At 36.6% G+C, this 19,373-nt stretch overlaps 1 protein-coding gene across 8 annotated transcripts in view; it reads right to left on the bottom strand.

Annotated features, from left to right (window-relative positions):
• Nucleotides 1-5,742: 5,742 nt before the first annotated feature.
• UBE3A (ubiquitin protein ligase E3A) overlaps nucleotides 5,743-19,373 on the bottom strand; it is a 91,964-nt gene continuing 78,333 nt past the window's right edge. For all 8 annotated transcript variants that reach the window (XM_043489464.1, XM_043489462.1, XM_043489459.1 and 5 more), the window contains 6 exons: nucleotides 18,126-18,331; nucleotides 17,361-17,525; nucleotides 15,773-15,928; nucleotides 15,604-15,677; nucleotides 8,708-8,851; nucleotides 5,743-7,831 (listed from right to left, as the gene is read on the bottom strand). In XM_043489464.1, coding sequence (XP_043345399.1) covers nucleotides 7,711-7,831; nucleotides 8,708-8,851; nucleotides 15,604-15,677; nucleotides 15,773-15,928; nucleotides 17,361-17,525; nucleotides 18,126-18,331 — 866 coding nt within the window. In that variant the 3' untranslated portion in view covers nucleotides 5,743-7,710. The remainder of the gene's footprint in view (nucleotides 7,832-8,707; nucleotides 8,852-15,603; nucleotides 15,678-15,772; nucleotides 15,929-17,360; nucleotides 17,526-18,125; nucleotides 18,332-19,373) is intronic.

Below are 19,373 nucleotides of genomic sequence, written 5' to 3'. Positions count from 1 at the left end.
TTATAAATCAGTACCAAGATAAAGATGTCTGTTCTTGCCACTTATATTCAGTATTGTGCTAGAGGTGCTAGCCAGGGCACTTAGAAAAGGAAAAAAGTATTTAGAGTGAAAGGGAAAAAGTAAAACTTTCTATTTGCAGATGTGTGATCTTGTATATAGAAAATACAAAAGAATCAAAAGTAAAACACATTTAGTTAGGAAAAGCCACATAAGATCAATAAAAAAAATTTTCACTGCATTTCTATATGCTAGCAATGAATGATCCAAAAATGAAATTAAGAAAACAATTATGTTTAAAAGAATAAAATACTTGGGAAAATATTTAACCAAAGAAATCAAGACTTGTACTACTGAAATCTAAAAAATAACAACAAAAAAATTAAAGACCTATATAAATCCAAAGACATCCACGTTCATGAGTTGGAAAACTCTACATTGTCAAATTAGTCATAATCTCCAAATTTATTTATAGATTCAACACAATTCCTGTCAAAATTCTAGATGCCTATTTTGAAGAAACTGATAAGCGGACTCTAATATTCACATAGACTCTGCGACCCCATGAATCACAGCACACCAGGCCTCCCTGTCCATCACCAACTCCTGGGGTTTACCCAAACTCATGTCCATCGAGTCGGTGATGCCATCCAATCATCTCATCCTCTGTCGTCCCCTTCTCCTGCCCCCAGTCCCTCCCAGCAGCAGGGTCTTTTCCAATGAGTCAACTCTTCGCATTAGGTGGCCAAAGTATTGGAATTTCAGCTTCAGCATCAGTCCTTCCAATGAACACCCAGGACTAATCTCCTTTAGGATGGACTGGCTGGATCTCCTTGCAGTCCAAGGGACTCTCAAGTCGTCTCCAACACCACAGTTCAAAAGCATCAATTTCTCAGTGCTCAGCTTTCTTCACAGTCCAACTCTCACATCCATAAATGACCACTGGAAAAACCATAGCCTTGACCAGACGGACCTTTGTTGGCAAAGTAATATCTCTACTTTTTAATATGCTATCTAGGTTGGTCATAACTTTGCTTCCAAGGAGTAAGCGTCTTTTAATTTCATGGCTGCAATCACTATCTGCAGTGATTTTGGAGCCCAAAAAAATAACGTCTGACACTGCTTCCAGTTTCCCCATCTATTTGCCATGAAGTGATGGGACCAGATGCCATGATCTTAGTTTTCCAAATGTTGAGCTTTAATCCAACTTTTTCACTCTCCTCTTTCACTTTCATCAAGAGGCTTTTTAGTTCCTCTTCACTTTCTGCCATAAGGGTGGTGTCATCTGCATATCTGAGGTTACTGATTTTTCTCCTGGCAATCTTGATTCCAGCTTGTGCTTCTTCCAGCCCAGCATTTCTCATGATGTACTCTGCATATAAGTTAAATAAGCAGGGTGACAATATACAGCCTTGACGTACTCCTTTTCCTATTTGGAACCAGTCTGTTGGTCCATGTCCAGTTCTAACTGTTGCTTCCTGGCCTGCATATAGGTTTCTCAAGAGGCAGGTCAGGTGGTCTGGTATTCCCATCTCTTTCAGAATTTTCCACAGTTTATTGTGATCCACACACTCAAAGGCTTTGGCATAGTCAATAAAGCAGAAATGGATGTTTTTCTGGAACTCTCTTGCTTTTTCAATGATCCAGCGGATGTTGGCAATTTGATCTCTGGTTCCTCTGCCTTTTCTAAAACCAGCTTGAACACCTTGAAGTTCATGGTTCACATTATTGCTGAAGCCTGGCTTGGAGAATTTTGAGCATTACTTTACTGCATGTGAGATAAGTGCAATTGTGCGGTAGTTTGAGCATTCTTAGGCATTGCCTTTCTTTGGGATTGGAATGAAAACTGACCGTTTCCAGTCCTGTGGCCACTGCTGAGTTTTCCAAATTTGCTGGCATATTGATTCACAGCATTCACAGGTAACTCACAGCATTACCTTTCAGGATTTGAAAGAGCTCAACTGGAATTCCATCACCTCCACTAGCTTTGTTTGTAGTGATGCTTTCTAAGGGCCACCTGACTTCACATTCCAGGCAAAATGGTTGTCTGAGGAGGCCTTACAAATAGCTGTGAAAAGAGAAGCAAAAAGCAAAGGAGAAAAGGAAAGATATTCCCATTTGAATGCAGCATTCCAAAGAATAGCAAGGAGAGGTAAGAAAGCTTCCTCAGTGATCAATGCAAAGAAATACAGGAAAACAACAGAATGGGAAAGACTAGAGATCTCTTCAAGAAAATTAAGAGATACCAAGGGAACATTAGTCATTAGGAAAATGCAAATCAAAACCATGAGGTACCACTTCACTCCCAATAGGAAGGCTAGACTCAGAATGTTGGCCAGGATGTGGAGAAATTAGAATTCACAAGATGCTTGCAAGAAAGTGCAACCACTTCAGAAAACAGTTGGCAGTTCCTTGAAAAGATTGGGCATATGACCCAGGAATTCACTATGTACATTACCAAAAGCAATGAAAGCTTATGTCCACATAAAAACCTGTACAGTGTTCACGGCAGTAGTATTTATAATCAGAAGTTAAAACAACACAACCATCTATCAAATGAATGAATAAAAATACGGTATATTGATACACTGAAATATTATTCATAAAATGAAGTACCGATACATGCTACAAACACAGATGCACCTTGTGTGTGGTTCTATTTATATGGACTGTCCAAAATAGGGAAATCTACAGACAAGTAAGATTAGTGGTTAGGTCTTGGAAGGTGGGGAACGATAATCACTTCTAATGGATACAAGCATTTTTCCTTTTTTGCAGTGGTGAAGATGCTCTGGAATTATATAATGTGACACACAATTTTGTGACTATTCTAAAAGCCACTAATTGTACACTTTAAAGGAGTGAATTTTGTTATATGAATTACCCTAATTGAAAAAAAAAAAATCAAAGAAAGCACCCCTCCTGCATTTTGAGATAGATGAGGGTCAAATCCTGCAAAAGAAATTATTACAAACATCCTCAACCTCTCAATGAATTCCTTCTTCTGTCTTGCAACAGGTAGCACCTGTGTCTCAACTTCACTGTCTTGATAACCATCAGTGACATACACAGGCTTGAATGTGCTAATCCAAGCCAAAGGAAGGGCAGCGCCAGACAGACCTGAGAGGGTCACCCAACTCTGAAGGCTGTGCCCTCAGTCACTGTGCACTGTTCACGGACACATGCCCCTCGCTTTTTCTGTGGCTGCTGGAGACTGAAAGATAGCCAGGATAATTAGTCCTGTTCTATGGTCCTGTCCAGCTGAATCTAAGAATCCCAACTTAAGGCTTGACTTGTAGCAGTAATTACAAGGTTCTGGCAAACCAGGCATTCATCATGGTAAGTGCTTCATTTAGTATAGAAAACACAGCATTCAGCAAGGATAGCTCCTTGACATATGAGGGTTTGGCAACAGCAGGATGACGTAAGACACCCGCTCCCATCTCCAGCGGAAGAGGAGTGTAGCCACAGGGGCTGACCACACAGAGGCTACAGGTTGCCAGAGCACATCCCGAAAAGTAGGACTGGGGAAGTCACACAGAAATCTTGCTTCCAAGGACTTGGTCCATTTCATCTTTTCCCTTTTAGTCATTTTCTTTTCACAGGCCGAAATGACAGAACCAGTTACTCACTTCCTCCAGGAACAAGTTCTTTAGCCACTAAATATTCAAATATTTTACAATAAAACCTTTTGGGGGTAGGATGAGGAGGAGACAGGAGACAGAGGCTATCTTTGGTGAAAACAGATGCTTCATTGAATGGCAAGCCATCATTTTCAATCATCCAGGTGGTGACTGACAAGGTACTGGAAAAAATAGCGCTCATCCTTTCAACAAAGTTACTACACAACTACTATATAGGACAGGAACGAAGATAAACAATCTCCCCCATGAACCTGCCCACATGCCACGTAATGGTTATGGGGAAAAAACCAAAAATCCCAGTGACTCCTCATTGTTCAATGGGCATGTACTACCATGGAAATTGCTATTAGGTTACAGAGACATTCTAGAGGTTGATGAATTCGTGGGTGAGGGGCTTTTTAAAGTTTTGGCCTTTAAGGTTACTTGAGAAATATGAAATAATTATACACAGCATGATGATGTGGGTGGGGATGCAGGGAAAGATGCCTATAACTGATGGTAGAATTGGAAAAGTAGCTGTGTGTGGGGGGGAGGGGGTGCAACAGAGGGCTGCGGATACCAGGCTTGCAGATTTCGTCAAAGGGGAACAAGTTTTGAAGCAAAGATATTTAAAATAACAAAACTGTGTTCTAGCAGAATGAGAAACATTGGAGAATACTAGCCAAGGTGAGTTAGGGGATCAGAAGCCAAAAGAAAGTATGATGGAGAAGGGGAAACAACTGATACAAGCTGTGACAATTGAAGGGTGAGGGATTCTGAAGACTGGGTCGAAAGGTATGTTTTTAAGGAACAAACAATAAATGATAGGTAGAAATAAAAGTTTCATTTTGAAGTGTATTGACTTTAAAATACCACAAAGATATTCTGGGGGTAGAGTCTGAGCAGAAGACACAGATTTGGAGAACAACCTTTTTGAGTGGTTGAGGTTTACCAGACAGAACTGGGCAAGTACAGGTCAGAATTTTAGAATTACAGTAGTATCCACCCTACTGAAAAACAAACAGGGTAGCAGGTGAACCAAGTTCAGGGTGCTGCCAAGGTTAAAGAGTTCTCACTGGCAACAGAGTTTCTCAAGAGGAGGCTCTAAGAATCTTTCAGGAGAGCTATTTTAGCGGCATAGCAAAAGCTTTAAGCATTTCTCACAGGGGCACATCTGCACCAAAATCGTCCTGCAACTGGTTAACAAATGCCAACTACTGGATGTGAACAGTAAAGAAGGAAAAGACCAAGGCTCTGCACTTCTCTCTCTGGACTCCCCAGGAAATTCTCCATACATTAACACTATGGGTAAAAGAAGGAAAGAGGAAGGAGAAGTTGCGTTTTGAATCCTCTATTGGCTCAGGGAAGGAGCAGGAATGTAAGAGATGGTCCTTAGAGGCTGGTGGAAGGTCAAAAAAGATACCTGAGGTGAACAGGTTAAGGGGATCATGACTACAGATGGAGTAGCCTTAGGAAGACTACCCTTCCTCTGAGTCTGCATGAAATTCTTGAGAAAACCCCTTAAAAGGGCCTGAAATCCCAGCACACTCATGTTCTTACAGGAACAGAGTGATGGTGCCAGGTTACAGTCATCCTTCCTGTCGAGTAAGATGGATGTGTACCGATAAGGAAATGAATACCATCAGCAAGTTTTGTTTGAAGCTTGATTTCATGTATCTCCCTCCTAAGTTAGTATGTATCCCAAAGTAAAGCTAGAAAAATTGTCGTTGGATTTTATCACACAATTAAGCAGAGCCCAGTAAAGTTTCGTCACAGGCTGTGACTTTATTGTATGCTTGAGATATTCTATAATGATGATATGTAGGAGAAACTGTGTATTTCATCTGGAAAACCCATTAGTTTTTGGTTTTTTATTTCCTCCAGAGTTTCCTGGTGATCTGGGAGAAAGAGTACTTTATAACACAACATCTGGCATAGAGGGAGTAACCACTGTAGTCAAAATTTCTATTTGTTCCCTCTTGCTTAAGATACTGTTCAGTGAAATTTTTGTAGACAGTAGTGGAAATGAGGCAATGAGAAAAGAAGCGGTAATGTGCCCAGGACAGACACTGAGCAACTGAGAGCAATTAGTCTGGACAACCAACGAACTTTTCTCTTAAAATATTTTCAAGGGTAGGTTTATTTTCAACTGTTTGTTAAAAGTCTATTTGATATGAATTCTATACCTGATGATCTGTACTCAATGACCATTCAAAAACTTCACACAGATGTGATTACAATTGGATAACTTCAATACTGTAGTGATAATAAAACTTAAGAACTGAAGAACACAAATTTCTTCACAAATTTATTATACAAAAAGCCCCCAGAGTATTTGATTTCTCGTATTCTTTCATTATACACAAGAAGCACAGGAATGAAAGGCCTTTTACGGTGACTGTAGTAGCATGAGGGTCCCTTGAATCAAGGTAGTGTACATACTTTTAACAGTGTTCTCAAGGCTGGCCCAGAAAAACCCCATGTTACCTTATCACAATATGGAAAGCAATGTTTTCTTTTTCCACTAAATTATGGTGAAAATGTCACTGTTTTATTTAGCATTATGGTACATAACAGTTAAGTCTCAATTACTAAAAGAACTAAAATAATTCTGAAAGACATCCTCTTTCCCCTTCCAATGATTGAAAGCTGTATTTTTCCTGCCAATCTCAAACAACTCATCAAACTAATCTGTCACGGTCACTTAAAACAATCGAGGTACAAGCTCAGCACATTAGCTGTAACTTGCAGTAAAAGGATATATCAACATGTCTCTCCTCAGTTAAAAATACATAATCCTTTTATTTTATATTGCAATAAAAGAAAGAAACATCACAGACACAGAAGACTAGAAAGGGGAAACTACTTACTTCTGCATGTCTAGTAATTTAAATCTACCTGTACTTTTCCACAGTACGTGAAAGTAGTATTTAACACTTTTTGAAATAAACTTTAATCTTTGGGGACAGACGAAGTAAATAGGACTTAAGAGTAACAGTTCCATTCATTTCCAAGTCTCTGCTTACTGTATGATTAAGTAAAACAAGGCACAATAGCCATTCTTTCACTATGTCCCAACACTGATCATGTGCCTTGATAAAACGTCTGACTGGGTAAGCTGACGACGACAAGAAGGGAAGACTCTGGATTGTCTATTTAACTGTGGTCGATAGGAGGTGATAAAAAAGTTAAGTGCACTTTCACATGCTTTCCGCTTATAATAAACAACAAACTTCTTATCTTTCTTGCAAAGGGTTTGACTATCATTTCTTTTGGCCAAATGCACTTTTCCCCAATAAACTTAAAACAACAACAACAAATCCCTGTCCTTCCATATACTAAGAAGGAGCATTAGCTACTGAAACAGTTCATTGCAAGACACATGAAGACAACATACTGTGGCATGAGTTGTTTTTAATTTGTTGTGCTGTTACTAAAGTAAAGTTCTGAGGGCTGCAGTTAAACATTCCAAGTTCTCCCTTCCATCTTTATTGATTTTAAGATTTTTGCACAGAAAACTCTTTGGGGACTAGAACAGCAGCAATTGCATCACACTGTTTTCAAACTTCAAGTTTCAAAAGCAAATTGTTTAAAAAAAATACAGCTCCTGATTTGAGTTAGATACAGGGACGAAAAAAATAGCACATACTTGAAGGTTACATGGTCTACAAATGGTGGCAATATTTTCCTTGGGAGGGTAGTTTGTTGGTATATATTTTTAAATATGCAAAAAGGCTCAACCTCAAGCAGTAATAAACACAAGCAAAAGTGATTTAACCCTTAAAATAAATATTCAGAAAAACCTCTCTGTACATACAAGTGAAAGAATAAGTAACACTTTCACGCAAAAAAAAAATAATAATAATAATAAAGGATTTGTTCATATAGTAGCTGAAATCTGCTGTTCCAGCCCATATATCCCCAATAAAGAAGGGAGGCACAGACATAGGTGACTACTGTGGTTCACTATTTAACAGCCTTTTTGTACTGGGACACTATCACCACCAATTTTATCCCTCTTGTTATACTTATTAAAATTTTAAATTTCTTTTTCTTTTTTTTCTTTTTCTTCCCATTTTTTATTTTTTTTTTACAGCATGCCAAATCCTTTGGCATAAGTGATGGCCTTCAACAATCTCTCTTTAAGTTTTTCTTTGCTTGAATATTCCGGAAGTAAAAGGACATTAAAGCAAGTATGAGATGTAGGTAACCTATATAGAGAGAAAGGGGAAAAACAGGAAAATAAGTCATGGGAAATATGCTCAGTACTAAAAGATCCTACTTTAGATGGTACATACGCTGAGATGGTTTGCAAAGCACACTACACACTAATGCAAGTCATAAAGATAAAACTTTATGATTCTGCCATATAGCTACCAAACAGCAGTTTGTCTTTACCTCATAAATTACTCAGTGCTAATAACGATGATGGTTGATGATAACATATTACATCCACGAAGTTATTACCACATACCAGATACTGTCTTAATAGCTTCTTAATCCTGAGAGCTCATTTAACTAAATTTTCTCACAATAACCCTACAGACTGTCAGTTTCCCCACTGTAGAGTTGAAATCACTGAATAGTAACATTAAGTGGAGACAATACTCAGATCTCAGTTTCAAAATTTCAGTCTGGGCCTTTCTTATTTGAAATATACCCAGATGACTATGTAATTGATTTGATAATAAATAAATTTACATTAATATCAAACAATATAGATAATACTAAATAATATTAAATAATGTAGAATACTAGAAGAAATGTTTCTATACATTTAAATTATTAAATATACTACTGCTCACATATGGCAACTACACACCAAATGTTAACTTGCACAATAGAGGAAACACGATTAATATAAGGACACCGAAATTGGTGGTTCTAGCATAATCTAGGGCTGAACAATATTGTGAACTTCAACTTGACTATTCTAAATAGATGACATAATGTGGCTTTCAATTAAAAAATTCTCAATCAAAAACTTTAAAAACTGCAAATGTGCTCAGAAGCTTCTGGATAGATCACACATGTGTAATAATATGGAAGCCAAGGTTTTCAGTATATAGTCACAATTTAATAATTACCTTTCTGTGTCTGGACCATTTTTGGCTATTATCATCTTCAATTTTCCTAGTCCGCCCACAGGTGCCCTGTCTGTGCCTGTTGTAAACTGCAAGAAGAGTCTTTTCTGCTCATCTGTAAATGAATGAACAATTTCCCAGAACTCCCTGAGAAAAGATAAAATACCAATTTTAGTTTGGCATTCATTATTGCTAGCACTAATTTAAGTTTGTGATTTGCATTAAAACCATAATAGGAGATAATTTGGAGGTCAATATCAAGGGCCTGAAGGTTCTTTTCTGGGGATCTAGGACCTAGGACTTCCACTCATGCAAATTTAAGAAAACTATTTTCAAAAATATAAAAGCTTCTGTTCATCGCTACATTATCTGCAACAGTAAAAACTGGCAACAACAAAAGGAAACAATTACATCAACTGTAAATATATAGTTAGTAAGAAACAAAAGACATAAGGCAAAACCAAAATCCTGTGTACTGAAGATGACAGCTATGTCCTTTGTCCACTCATGCCTTATGCAACTTCAAGGGGAGAAGATCAGTGTAGGAACAAAAGGAAATACCTAAAAATACTCATACAAAAGTACACAATTTTTATATAAACTAGAATACTTTTATCAATAGTATGTGTGCTGTGGAAGGGGAATTGGGGGTTATTCTGATATATGTATCATATGCAATTATACTGAGAATAATTTAATCCCTGGCGTTCCTAAAACCTATGTGATAGAAGTCAACATTATAATGATGCTTGTTAAATTTACTCTAAAAACAAAATGCAAGTTCATTAAGAGCAATCTTGAAAAAGAGCAATTGAAATCTATACTTTCAATAATAAAGTATCCATAAACTTAACACATACAGTTTCAGGTATACATACGCATATATCCATCCCTTCTCAGATTCTTTTCTCATGATACTATGAAATACTGAGTGGAGTGCCCTGTGTCATATGGTAGGTCCCTGTTGATTCTCTCTTTAATACACAGCATGTGTATGTTAACCCCAAATTCCTGAATTATCCCTTCCCCACCTTTCCCCTTTGGTAACCATTAAGCTTGTTTCAGTTGGTATGTTTCTGTTTGGTAAATAAGTTCATTTGTATCATTTTCTTTTTTAGATTCCATATATAAATGATATATGATGTATCTTTCTCTGATTTACTTAAGTGTGACCATCTCCAGGTCCATCCATGTTGCTGCAAATGACATCACTGCATCCTTTTTATGGCTGAATAATATTCGTGTGTGTGTGTGTGTGCATCCTTTTTATGGTTGAATAATATTCGTGTGTGTGTGTGTGTATCTTCTTTATCCATTTCCTCTCTCAATGGACATTTCTTGGCTATTGTAAACAGTGCTGCCAAGAATACTGTGGTACACACATCCTCTTGAATTACGGTTATCTCTGGGAATGTGCCCAGGAATGTGACTGCTGGATCATATGGCAGCTCTACTTTTAGTCTGTAAGGAACCTCCATGCTGTCCTCCACAGGGGCTGTAACTATTTACATTCCTATTAGCAGTGTAGGAGAGTTCCTTTTTCTCCACATACTCTCCTAGCGTTTGTCTTTTGTAGATTTTTTGATGATTGCTATTCTAATCTGTGTGATGTGATACCTCATTGTGGTTCTGATTTGCACTTCTCTAAAAATTAGTGATGTTGACTAAAAGTCATGTGATTTTTGCCCATCTGTATGTCTTCTTTGGAGAAATGTCTATTCAGGTTCTGTCCATTTTCTGATTAGGCTGCTTTTTTGACATTGAGCTGCATGAACTGTTTGGATATTCTGGAGATTAATCCTTTAACAGTCTTGTCTATTTGCAAATATTTTCTCCCATTATGTGGGTTGTCTTTTTGTTTTGCTTATGGTTTCCTTTGCTGGGGAAAGCTTTTTTTTTTTTTTTTTAATTAGGTCTCATTTGCTTCTTTTTGGTTTTATTTTCATTATCTCAAAAAGATACTGATGAAAGTTATGTCAAAGAATCTTCTGCTTATGTTTTCCTCTAAGATTTTTATAGTACATATCTTAAGTCTTTAATCCACTTTGAGTTTATTTTTGTGTATAGTTAGAGAATATTCTAATTTCATTCTTTTACATGTAGCTGTCCCATTCTCCCAGTACCACTTATTGACAAGACCGTCTTTTCTGCACTACACTCCTGTCCCTCTGACACAGATTAACCGACCGCAGGTGTCTGTCTCTGGGCTTTCTGCTTCACTGACCTTTATTTCTGTTTCTGTCCCAATACCAACTGTTTTGATTACTACAGCTTTGGAGTCTGAGATCAGGAAGCCTGATTCCTTCAGCTGCAGTTTTGTTTCTCAGGACAGCTTTGGCTATTCAGGGTCTGTGTTTCCATACAAAGTTAAAAACTTTTGTTCTAGTTCTGTGAAAAATGCTGCTAGTAATCTGATAGGCAGGACTGAATCGAATCTGTAGATTACCTTGGGTAGTATAGTTATTTTGACAACACTGAATCTTTCAGTCTAAGAATGTAGTATTCCTACCTGTTTGTGTCATCTTCAATTTCTTTCATCAGGATCTTACAGTTTTTAGAGTATAGGTGTCTCCTTAGATAGGTTTAGTACTAGGCATGTTACTCTTTCTGATGCAACAGTAAAAGTGATTATTTCATTAATTTGTCTTTCTTGTCTTTCATTGTATTTCATTATATAACAATGCAAAAGATTTTTGTATATTAATTTTGTATCCTGCAACTTTACCAAATTCATTGTGATGAACTCTAGTAGTTTTCTGAGGAATGCATTTTAATATTTATTTGAAAGTGCTTTCCAGAATCTTGACAGAAAAGGTCACACTTCCTACATACAGTTACAATTCTAGTTTTTGATACCCTAGTATTCCAGTATACAATTTCTCTTACCAAAATGTTGGTATTTCTGTTGGTGCAATGCCATTATTTCTAACATAGATTAGCAGCTTTATTAGAATTCTTGGCTCTCTCCAAAGTCTTGCCATTTCTCTTCCCTGACATTCTAATATCCTCCCCAAGCCTCCCACCCATCTAGAGAAAACAACTTAAAAAGAAAATACAACAGGAACCTGAACATGGAACATACAAGCACATCTCTCCGTTAGGAAGGAAACAAACCATACCACAGTTTAGGTTATTCCTTTTTGGGTTGCTGGCAAGGAAAAGCAAGTATGCAGTAACCCAGAGCCCTCTGTCAGGGCCAAAAAACCTCCTCACTCCTCAGGAGTGTTCTAAAGCCTAAATGAATCAGCCACATCTGAAGAGGCAGACCAACAGGTGCCCTTGAATAGAGGAGGCAGATCCTAAAGGAAGTAGCAGACCAGCAGTGGTTGTTGAGACAAAGTCAGCTGTTCCTTTGGCTCTTTCTAAAAAATTAGAACTTAAAACGTTAGGGTTACTATCAGTTTTTATAATGAAAATACTGAGAAAAATTCTTCTCTTCCTATTAAGCATTATGTTCTACATTAAAACTGTTTATATACACCTGAGCCCATACTAGCAGAGTCCAGGAAGAGCTGTGTGGAAAAGCGGGGTATGCAGAACAACATGGGCTGAGGGTCACCCCAAAAGGGCAGGTAAGAGCACTGGCAACAGGACAGCCTGTTGGACCAAAACGGCAATGTCACAATGACATCGTGCCTGACGGGGGCAGGAGGCACCCTGGGAGACAGAAGTGTCCCTTGAGATTAGCTTCCGGCTGCACATGGATGAAAGCAGCTGACAAAAGTGGCCCAAGTTAAAGATTCTGCTAAAACTGCCAAATTCTCCACAGAAATTGTGACACTGTCTATGTCACAATGCCATTTCTCAATTAACAGGCAAACAGCTGAAATGAACAACACTGGGTTTGGAAAATTGTAGGAAAGGAGATATGCATGTATATTACCACTGGGAGTGCAAAATGTCACAATTTCTGTGGAGAATTTGGCAATATTTAGCAAAACTACATACATATCTACCATTTAGTTCAACAATCCCACTTTTAGCAGCAATTCCCAATTTGATGATGTTTGATGTTATGTATGGAATAATCCGTTAGTGAAATAATCCACTGTGACCTCCAATAACAAAGAACTGGAAATAACTACTGTGTCTATCTACACCACAGGACAGTATTGACCCATTCATTTTTTACTACTAAAGTAAAAGATGTAAATAGGACCCGGGGTCTCCTAATAAAACAGCCAAAATATCCAGCATACAATCCAAAATCACCTGTCAAGCCAAGAACTATGAAAATCACATCAAAGAAAGAAAATCAACCAATGTCAAACACTGACAAGGATTTTAATGAGGTAATCATAAAAATTATTCTATAATCAATTATAAGTGCTAGTGTTTCAAAACTGAAACACCAGAAACTAAGTCTTAGCAAAATATTTAAGTTACAATTAAAAAAAGAGCCAAATGCAAACTACAGAACTGAAAAACACAGTAAGAGGAAAATACTAGATGGATTCAATAGTAGAGTCAAGATGACCGAGGATCAAAACCTGAGCAAGAGAGAAAACAGACTGAAGAAACTAAGAGCCTAGGTACACACGGAACAGTGACAGATGACTGAGCACTGCTATCATTAGAGGCATAGAAAAGAGGAAAGGGAGTGGGATTGAGAGAGAATTTTAAGAAATAATGGCTAAGAACACTCCAAGTTTGAAAAAAGACAGAAGCATACAGATTTAAGAAGAAACTTCAAACAGTATAAACAAAACTGGTCAGAAATAAAGTGGAAATCACCCTCTGACAAAGGAAAACTAAAAGAATTAGTCATTAGCAGATCTGCCTTTGAATACTAACTAAACGAAGTGATAAAAGATGGATTCTGAGGCAGACGGAACAGAAAGAGCAGAAACGAAGGGACATAAAACAGACTATAATTCTCCTCATGAATTTTATAAACTGGATTTGATGACTGATAGAAAAATTACAACATCACTGATACTCAAGACAATTGTATCTAAATGTGGGGAAAGTAACAGACTCAAATGGAAACAAGGTTTCCATATCTCACTGGAAGAAATGTTGATACATATACCAACAGCAACCATGAAGAACACTATACTAAGCAACACACACAAAAACAGAACACCAAAATCAAGAAGAAACCCTTAAAAATGTTCAAGTAACTAAGTAACCCACAAAAGGCAAAAAGACAAGGAACCATGACGAGCAAAGAAACAGAAAACAAATAGCAGACTTGAGTTCTACCATATCAATAATTACCCTGAATACAAATGGTCTAAACACAACAATTAAAGGCAAAGACTGACAGAGTAGATTAAAAAATATGACTCAGCTATTTGTAAGAAACTCACTTCAAATTCAGAACATTGATAGGTTGAAAGAAAAAAGAAAAAGATATATCATGCAAACAAAGAGCAAAGCACAACAAATCAGTAATGGTTACATCATATCATATTCAGAGCAAAGAAAAGTACAAGACATAAAGACAGACCTTATATAATGGTGGAGGGATAGGGAAGGGGAGCCAAATTAGGAGTATAGGATTAACTACAAACAACTACAAGTAAACTAGATAAGCAATAATAAGGATTTACTGTACTGCTCAGGGAATTATACCCAATCTTATAATAACATATAATGAAATATAATCTGCAAAAACACACATGCTGTATACCTGAAACTAACACAACACTCCAATCAACCATAATTCACTAACATTTAAGAAACACTCACATACGATGTTAAGGTAATATCTAAAGCAGGAATTATGTTATTCTAAAAGAATAACATGTTATTCTAAAGGAAATAAAATTAAGACCTTAACTTAAAAAGTAATTTCTCCATAAAGAGCAGCACAAGATACCTTCAACTATTCTCAGAGAAACATTAAGATACCACAAAGTCATAACTATCTGTCATCAATAATATCACTAACAGAGATAGTGCTGTGATAATACTGTGACTCACAAGTGAGGTTACCCTTTGCTGTTGTTATCCATGCTATTTCCACTCTTTTACCTTCAAGTAACCTTTGAACTTCAAGTAAATAGCAGAACAGTAATTGCTAAAAGTAAATAATTTCACCACTGCCACTAGGAATGACCAAAGGTATGCTAAACAGAGAACGTATCAATAACTTCACACAAACCAAAGTGAAAAATAAAACAAAGGAAAATAATAGAACATAAAATATTCATTTCTTGATACAAGTGATACTCATTATAGACTTCCTATACTTTAGTCTTAAGAGTGATAACCTTCAGAGACAACCTCCAGGAATGCTTCCTCACCTCACTCTACCAGTGACAGCCAAAAGGGCATTTGTCCCTTTTTACCCCATCTCAGCAGGACAGGAAGAAGCCTGTGTCTCTCAGGACTGGACAGCAGCAAAGAGAAGCAGATGATACACAGCAGGAGCAACTCCCTGAGAACAGTTAAGACTAGGAATCTCTCCTTCCTGTGAGAATCTGGAGCCAAGGTCTTCAAAATAAAATACAAATTCTAGTATGCACCTTGCTATGTAATAAGGATTAAATCAAAGAATATACCATTTCACACAAAAGGTGCCTCATATAGGGTAGGTAAGTAACATTCCCCAGAGTTCAAAAGAAAGGAGAAGTATTCAGAAGAGGCAGTTCTATCTTCATCATCATCTGTCACTAAGCGCACTGCAACAGAATTACTAGGAATATTAGACACTTTATACCCCAGTGCAGAAGAAAACATGCCCCTTACATAAAACATTATTCAGGAAATAAATCACAAGATTAGCAATAGGAACTGGTGATTATATTACAAATATACTTTTAATTTTATACATTGAGAATTTGTGAGTTTGCTTATTTGAGAAATAAAACCTGGAGGCAAAGGTCTAAAGCATAAAGCCTACACCCCTCTTGTGAATTTTAATTCTTCCTTTTAAGAATTAAGAACCTCACCTAATCACAACAGAGTCCCTGGTATAGCCACCGTCATATTCTGTAGTTTCTTCTAGTGCTTGGAAATCTAGATTCTGCAAATTCAAGAAAACACGTCTTAACATCTACACCACACCATTACAAACAATAGATCAACAGAAGATATTTCTGGAAACCCTTGCTTTCTTACCCGGCTTCCACATATAAGCAATTCAATTTCCTCTGGTCTGAATAAGTACTTTAAAGGAGATTCATTGGTCACCATATGAAAACCTCTCCGAAAAGCCTTGAACTGTTTTTCTACCGATTTATTGAGAATGTAGTCAGAATACAGATTGACAAATTCCTGCAGAAAACATTAACCACAAGAATGTCTTATGATGCGTAATACAACAAAATACAAGCTACTGGACTGCACAATGTTTTTATTTTCCCAAAGAAAACACAATCAAGAATATTTTTAAGAATTCAAACTTTACACACACAAAGGAAAATACCTTTAACAATTTCACAGCTCTCTATAATAGACAATGTGTTAGTCACTCATTCATGTTCAACTCTTTGTGATCCCATGGACTGTACCTGGCCAGGCTCCTCTGTCCATGGGATTCTCCAGACAGCAATACTGGAGTGGGTCACCATTCCCTTCTCCAAGGGATCTTCCTGACCCAGGGACTGAACCCAGGTCTCCCACACTGCAGGCAGATTCTTTACACTCTGAGCCACCAGAGGCCACATACACATAAGTTTCAACTTCTATATTAAACAAAACTAAATACAAAAGCTGGGCCTTGATACAATTTTAAAGTTCTCTCAATTAGGTCATGCAAACACAAAAACATTTAAACCATTTATACATCAATTTATAAATGCTAACATTTTTAATAGAGTGCAATGTACTGGAAATGAGCAAACAAGGAAGTCTTTCATGTTTCCTATTCTAGAATATTTGGGAAGCTGCCTACTGTTCTGTTTCAACAAAAATATCGGTGTTTCACTTGGTGAGCAAGCTATTGTACCAAATAAAAAATGGAAGATATACTCTGTATCCCAACTTAATTAATATATTTTTTCAAAAACTGTATTAATATAAACATTCTTTTTAAAGGTTTTATATATATCATAATTCCCCTGGGTTGTATTCTGAGTTAGTCCCCCATTTCCAGATGCATACTTTTCTAGTCAACAGAAAACACAAAACTGATTTCTTTAAAATATTTATTCTTCAGTACTTTTCAGATATTTATTTAAGGCACGTGTATTTGTGTGTACATTAGAAGCAATTATTGACCATTTGGTTATAAGGACCTTCCCTAGTTCCTACCCCCTTACAGCCTAATATGAGAGACAGCCTTCTTCCTGCTTCACACCACAGCCACACCGAGCCAGGCACCATCTCCCACTCGGGGCCTCTTTCTTTAGGAGGGGTTCAGTGCCCAACCACGTGCTCTCATGCCAGCCTTCAGTCAAGGTTTAAAGAACTGTGGCTATTTCATTTATAAGAACTTAGTTACTTGATTTCTTTGTACAGATGACATTAGAAACTTCTTTAAAAACTACAAGCATGTGTGCTTTCCCTGGAGGAGGGCATGGCAACCCACTCCAGTATTCTTGCCTGGAGAATCCCGTGGACAGAGGAGCCTGGCGGGCTACAGTCCATAGGGCCGCACAGAGTGGGACACAACTTGAAGCAGTGCACGCACAAACGCACACACATATGCTTTAAAATTCTGTCATTAAAGAGACAAAGACAAGGATGACATAAAAACATTTATTACCTTTCTGTTTTCATTGGTAATTGGAATTTTATCACCATTTTCCTTTAGATCATACATCATCGGATTACCAAAAAGATCTGTCTGAGATATCTGGAAAGTGATCATCATATCATCTTCCACATTCCCTTCATACTCCAGTAAGTCTTTTAAACTCTGATACAGAACCTACCAATCAGAAAAGGAAAAATTAAGGCTACCACAGAACTGTAAAATACAACAATTTGTATCACTCTTCTTGGGAAAAAGATTAAAAAAACAAACCAACAGTAAGAATTAAAGCACAAACATTACCCCTCTTCTAGTAGTTTCTATGCAGACATAAAGAAAGACGGTCAGTCACTGGTAACGCCTACCTCTGCTGAGAAACCCCACACCAGCTGCTTAGCTATGGGTCTCACACTGTGCTCTAACGAGACCCTTAGAGGTATCTCAAGGGTAAGGAGGGGCTGGCTGCAGCCACCAGTGCCCCTGACTAAGGACAGCTCTGACTTAACCCAACAATCTCATGATTCCATTAAAAAAAGAGTTGGAAACACTTTTCTACAGAATCAGCCTTCCCTCTGCAAAGCTGACTTGCTTGTAACAAGTTCTCCTTCAAGTTTTTAAGTGTTTATGGCATTTCAGATAGATAATAAAACAAGTTTATCTTACTAGGTATAAATATTAACAAACATTTCAAATCAAAGCTTTAAAAATTTTATATAAATTAAATTCTATATTTGCTTTTAAATAAAATCTAAAAGAATAAAAAATGACAAGACTTACAGGATGAGAGTCTCCCAAGTCAAGAAAAGTTCCTTTTTTCCCCATTAGCTTCCTGTAGACAACCATGGGAAAATGTACATCCAGTATACAGTTATTGTAAATAGCCAAACCCAGTACTATGCCAATCAGAGTGAACTGACCCTCAGTTTCAAAAGAGGATGGATTAAACCAAAACAACTTTGTAGATTCATCATATGTGAACATACCTGTAAGAAATGATTTTTTTAAATGCATTACTTTCATATTATATTAGATGAACAAATAATTATACATATAAAATACAAAAGTAAACATAAAATAATTATATTTTGCATTAGGGCTTTTTTCTGTTACATCAGGACTTGAGAAAACAAAGTTCAAATACACATAAATGCTACAAATTGTGTAGCATATATTTAAAGTAATAAGCCACTCTGCTGGCATTTTCTAAGTTAGGAAAACTGTTCATTAAATTCAAGTTCTCTAATCTTCTATTAAAACAAATCAGAAATTAACTTGCATTCATATTTTCGCCACTGAATGGCTGAAAAATGCAAAAAAGAATATTTTGAAAATGTTTCACTTATTAAAACATATTTAATCCATATGTACTGTTTTAAAAAACAATTTTGAGTTTCATAGCAAAAAATCTTTTTTCTTCCAAATTGCATAATGGTTCCATGAAGTTTTTCAAGCACCTTTTTAACAAAGATGCCAAGTACTTAAACTCAGGCAAACTTGATAAACTTAAGATTATGTCCAAAACCCAAAGCCATTTAATACACATGTTAACTGTGAGTCAAAAAGTAAAACAAAACTAAGAATTAAATCTAGGAAAGAGGGGGAAGTTCCAATAGAATAAACTTTAGAAATCAACTTTTTTTTTTTAAGAAATCAAGCAGTTTTTAAGTTTTTTAAAAAGCTTTAAAAATGTTTCTTCATTTTCACATCCAGTTGAAGTTAAATATAAAGGGAAATTTAAAGGGTCCCCTTGATCCTAAGAACATGAATTTAAGACATTTTTCTAATGCAACTTAATGTTCACAAAATAAAATTTTATAAATTACCTAATTTATACGTGAATCTCAGTTTATATCCAACTTTTTTTTACAGGCCAAAATTACAAAATCTAGTGAAGTGCTAAAAACTTCATTTAATTATAAATATGGTATTAACTGGACCAGAACAGTTAAAAATAATTGTAGTTAATAAATCTGAAGAAATATCACAAATGTATGTGCTTGGACTCAAAAGCTATAAACTATAAAT

Source organism: Cervus canadensis, chromosome 17, assembly GCF_019320065.1.
Source record: "Cervus canadensis isolate Bull #8, Minnesota chromosome 17, ASM1932006v1, whole genome shotgun sequence".
In the NCBI taxonomy this organism is placed as follows: Eukaryota; Metazoa; Chordata; class Mammalia; order Artiodactyla; family Cervidae; genus Cervus; species Cervus canadensis.
The sequence above is the reverse complement of the archived record's forward strand: the minus strand, read 5'-3'. Positions and strand labels throughout refer to the sequence as shown.